This window comes from Lynx rufus, unplaced genomic scaffold (assembly GCF_022079265.1).
Source record: "Lynx rufus isolate CCGP_SWC_20201006 ecotype Redwood Valley unplaced genomic scaffold, mLynRuf1.p SCAF_31, whole genome shotgun sequence".
NCBI lineage: Eukaryota > Metazoa > Chordata > Mammalia > Carnivora > Felidae > Lynx > Lynx rufus.
In genome coordinates, this window is record NW_025814847.1 from 5817226 (window position 1) to 5821820 (window position 4595).

The 4595-nt window shown below is 58.0% G+C and overlaps 1 protein-coding gene across 1 annotated transcript; it reads left to right on the forward strand.

The window, feature by feature from the left end:
- The first annotated feature begins 1146 nt into the window (after positions 1–1146).
- LOC124521801 (protein S100-A15A) lies at positions 1147–3451 on the forward strand. The gene is made up of 2 exons (XM_047092917.1): positions 1147–1296; positions 3275–3451. Exons 1-2 carry the CDS (start codon positions 1147–1149, stop codon positions 3449–3451), a joined length of 327 nt encoding a protein of 108 aa, XP_046948873.1.
- Positions 3452–4595: the final 1144 nt, after the last annotated feature.

Consider the following 4595-nt stretch of genomic DNA (forward strand, 5'->3'; position numbering starts at 1 on the left):
TGTGGATTCAGAGCAACCCTGTCCCAACTGCACAGGTCAGCACTTCTCCCAAGAGAGTAGTGGAGGTGGGGTGGATGGTTCTGGGTCTGTGCAGGTCCGAGAAAGCAGAAATGGGTGGCTTACCTGTTTTGGAGAATGTGTACAGTTGATGGATACCCCAACAGGGTAATTGTGGTCCCCCAATTGGTTTGAATCTTGTTCCAGGTGGATCAGTTGTGTGATTTTGGGAAATTTACTTAACATCTCTGGATTTCACTTCTTCCTCAGGAAAATGGGAGAAATGATGCCTGCTTCATTAGGATTACATGGATACTCTGTATAAAAGGCTCTATCTAGTGTTTGGCTGGCTTCATAAGAGTCAAAACCAGCAGTTGTTGATTCTTATCTGCACAGAATCTGGAGGGGACCACTGAGCTGATGGGATAACCTGCCTCCTGAAAACAGAGATCTCATCTTTGTAGGATGTGTGGAGGGGGAGATTGTGGATACTTCATCTGTGTGTAAAGCACCGGGATCGGTGCTGTGGGGTGACAAGGGGTGGCTGTGGGTGCCCTTGCTTGCCCCATTGCTGGCCAACCCAACTCAGGGCAGAAGGGACCATGTGGATGACAAGTAGACCCCTTTAGAGGGTCATGCAGCAAGGCGGTGGTCAGAACAAAGGTGGGCATCCTTATGTTGTCTCTACATTCAACTGAGAAAGGAAAACAATAATACCTGAGCAGGGCTGGGCATTCTGGGTGGTATAATTTTAATATTTCATTTGTGCTATGAAGTAGTCTAGTACTGTCTTGCACCAAAGAGTCTAGATTCTTTTCACTTTTGATTTTGGGTGACTCCTAAGTTGAGAGTAGGGTCTAGGGGCAGAGAACACACTCCTGTCTTCAGGAAGCCCACTGTCTCAAGGAAAGGACAGACACCTGTCCTGAGTGCTCACAGCACAACTTCCTTTGAGGCAGGAACTCTGAGCCACGTTTGCAAAAGGGATCAGCTGGAGTGAAAGGAGGTGGACAGAATGAGAGGGCAGAAGATTCTTGGAGGAAGTGCCTGTCTGTCATGGGGCCGCTCTCTCCTCAGCTTCTCCACTGTCCCCAGGGCCTCCAGCACTACATCTCCAGTTCTCCCTGTCCTGGCCACGGCCCAGCCACCATGACAGGCACACCAGTGGAGGAATCCCTCTTCCAAATCATCCACTGCTACCACCAGTATGCAGCCCGGGAGGGAGACGTGGAGACCCTGTCCCTGGAGGAGTTGAAGGCTCTGCTTATGGACAATGTACCCCGCTTCATGGAGAGCCTGGTGTGTGGGGTCTGGGGTCAGGTGGGGATGAAGTATAGGGTTGGTTGTGGGGTTGGAAGCGAGTAGTGAGGGTGTAGATACATGGAGTTATCTCCCAAGAGAATTCCTACTTAGGGGAGGAGGAGGAGGAGGGAGTTGGGAGGTCAGGATCTGCCAGCTTTATTTCCCCTCCCTCCCTCTCCTGAAACTTCCTGCCTGGCCCCACTTCAGCCCTAATCCCTGAGATTTAGTCCCAACCCAACCTGTTTATTCCTCTGCTCATCCTGTTTCCTGAGAGAATAGGTGCTGATCTTCCCTCTGCCTGAAGCCCCATTCAGTCAGAGATCCTGCCCCGAACCTGCCCTTTTAGCCCCAGCCCCTTCTGGGTACTGGCACAAACCTCCCCTGTCCCTGTGCTTGGGGGAGGACAGTTTGGGCAGAAGCCAGGTGGGGGTAGGGAATGTAATCTCCCCTTTCAGATGCTGTCTGAAGGGCTAACAGAGGCTCTCGGACCAGCCTGGGGCTCAGAAACCCTCTCAGGCCTGCTCGTCTTCTCCATTATCAGAATCTGTGATTACCAAGTGTCTTGGGGGCTGCAAGGCTGTCAGGAGTGTCTGTGGGGTAATGCCCTCTGCCCTCAGTGCCATGCCTGGAGGGGTCTCTGGACTGTCACCTCCAGTGGACTTCAGGTCCATTCCCTGAAGGGCACTACATTCCAAAAGCGGCACTCCTTTGTTCACTGCCCCTTACCTACCTTTGGGAAACATCAGAGGAGAGTCCTGCCCTCAGTTTACTGGAGTGTAGCTGTGAGGGTCACAGAGGGGACTAGGGTGACTTTCTTTCCAGGGCCAACTGTCTGTAGCCCATGGGGCTGGGCCCGATGCTCACAGCACCCCCGCCCCTGCCCCGCCCCAGGTTAAGGGCCCCCAGGGACAGACACTAGACCAGGGGGGCTGAGGTGAAGGAAGCCAGGGAGAGCCTGCCCTAGCAGGAAGCCTTCAGTTTTGGGATCAACCAGTTTTGTGGAGATAAGATTAGGTGAATTAGATGGTGGTGGGCGGCAGGGGAAACAGAGGGTATGGAGCTCCCCATGGAGATGAGGGCCACCCTCCGGGCCCCCAGCTGCTGACAGATGCAACAGGTTTCTTCCCTGTAGGCTTTCCAAGGACTCCACTCTGAGTCTCCACACCCACCGGCCAAACCCTGCTGGAACATGCTCCACGGGCCCTGCCCAGGACTCTGTTCTCATCCCTGTCTTCTCACCACACTGCACACTGACCCTGGCCTTCCTTCTCGCTGCCCCTTCAACCCCACGTGCGTTTGTTCCTCCCCTATTCTGTCTCCGATCTTCATCCCTCAGGGCCACCTGCTCTGGGACATGCTGGACACCTCAGGGCCCATGATGTTCTTTCCCCTTATTCTGCACTTTCTGCAGGGGACACAGGCTAAGTGTCATAAACAAGTCCTGAGCAGACGCCACAGCATGCACACATCTGATCCCACCCCCTGGTGGCCCTGCGATAGTGCTGGAGGTGCAGACACGAGGGGCAGGTGGGCTCTGCCCGGAGGAGCTCCCAGTGTGAAGCAGGGGCACAGCCTTCCATCCCAAAGCTCCTGGACTGGTGGCCTCTGCAGGGAGGCTGCCAGTGCAGCTGGGCAGACAGGTCAGGAGGTGCCAGGCCGCTCAGCTCTGCCCAGCAGCCAGGCGGTCAGCCAGCCAGTGGTGCCCAGGCTGCACTGTCAACCCGCACAGCCCTGGGGCCAGCTAGCTGAGGTGCCCGCCATGTCTCCGCCTCTTAGCCTGATTCCATAGCATAGGGTGCCCTGGCCTCTGCCTGAGTGATGGGCTGTTTGCTGCAAGCCTCTTGTGGCTGGGCCATGCCATGGTGCCACGCAAGCAGTGGAGGCAACGCAAGCAGTGGTGCCACGCAAGCAGTGGAGGCCCCTTTGCTGTGGGCCATGTGCCTGGGTTGATGGGTGACCCTCTGCCCCTCCTCAGGGCCGGAAGGAGCCCTACTACATCTCGGAGTTGTTCCGGGCTGCAGACAAGAACAAGGACAACCAGATCTGCTTTGATGAGTTCCTCTTCGTCCTGGGCCGTCTGGTGAGGGACTACCACCTGCACTACCACCGGCAGCAGTGTGCCCACTACTGCGCCCAGCACAGCCTCCACTAGCAGACGTGTGGCCGCCTCCACCCGCAGGGGCCTGTCCGGGAGCGGATGGAGAGCTCTGCCCAGTGAGTCTGTATGTGCCCACATGTGTGTGCAACCAACAGCTATGAGGGAAGAGAATAAAGCAACCCCATAAATGTGTCCTGGAATTCTTTAGTTCATGGATTTGGGCATCTGCTGTGGGTCCTACATCGGGGACCATCCATTTAGGGTGAGAGATACAGCCCCAGTCTCCAGGAGCCCCTGTCTGAGGGGGAGGCCCGGCCCAACCTCCAGGAGCCCCTGTCTGAGGGGGGAGGCATGGCCCTAGTCCCCTGGAGCCCCTGTCTGTGTGGGGAGACATGGCCCTGACCTCCAGGGGCCCCTGTTTGAGGGGAGAGATATGGCCGGGCCTCCAGGAACCCCTGTCTGAGGGGAGAGGCATGGCCTGACCTCCAGGAGCCCCTGTCTGAGCGGGGAGTCATGGCCCAGCCTCCAGGAGCCCTTGTCTGAGGGGGAGTCACGACCATAGTCTCTTGGAGCCCCTGTCTGAGGGGGGAGGCATGACCCCAGTCTCCTGGAGCCCCTGTCTGAGGGAGAAGGCACAGCGCTAGTCCTCTGGAGCCCCTGTCTGAGTGGGGAGACATGGCCTGACCTCCAGGAGCCCCTGTCTGAGCGGGGAGTCATGGCCCAGCCTCCAGGAGCCCTTGTCTGAGGGGGAGTCACGACCATAGTCTCTTGGAGCCCCTGTCTGAGGGGGGAGGCATGACCCCAGTCTCCTGGAGCCCCTGTCTGAGGGAGAAGGCACAGCGCTAGTCCTCTGGAGCCCCTGTCTGAGTGGGGAGACATGGCCTGACCTCCTGGAGCCCCTGTCTGAGTGGGGAGACATGGCCCGGCCTCCAGGAGCCCTTGTCTGAGGGGGAGGCACGACCCTAGTCTCCTGGAGCCCCTGTCTGAGTGGGGAGACATGGCCCCGACATCCAGGAGCCCCTGTCTGAGGGGGAAGGCACAGCCCGGCCTCCAGGAGCCCCTGTCTGACGGGGGAGGCACGACCCGTCTCCTGGGGCCCCTGTCTGAGGGGGGAGGCATGGCCCTAGTCCCCTGGAGCCCCTGTCTGTGTGGGGAGACATGGCCCTGACCTCCAGGGGCCCCTGTTTGAGGGGAGAGA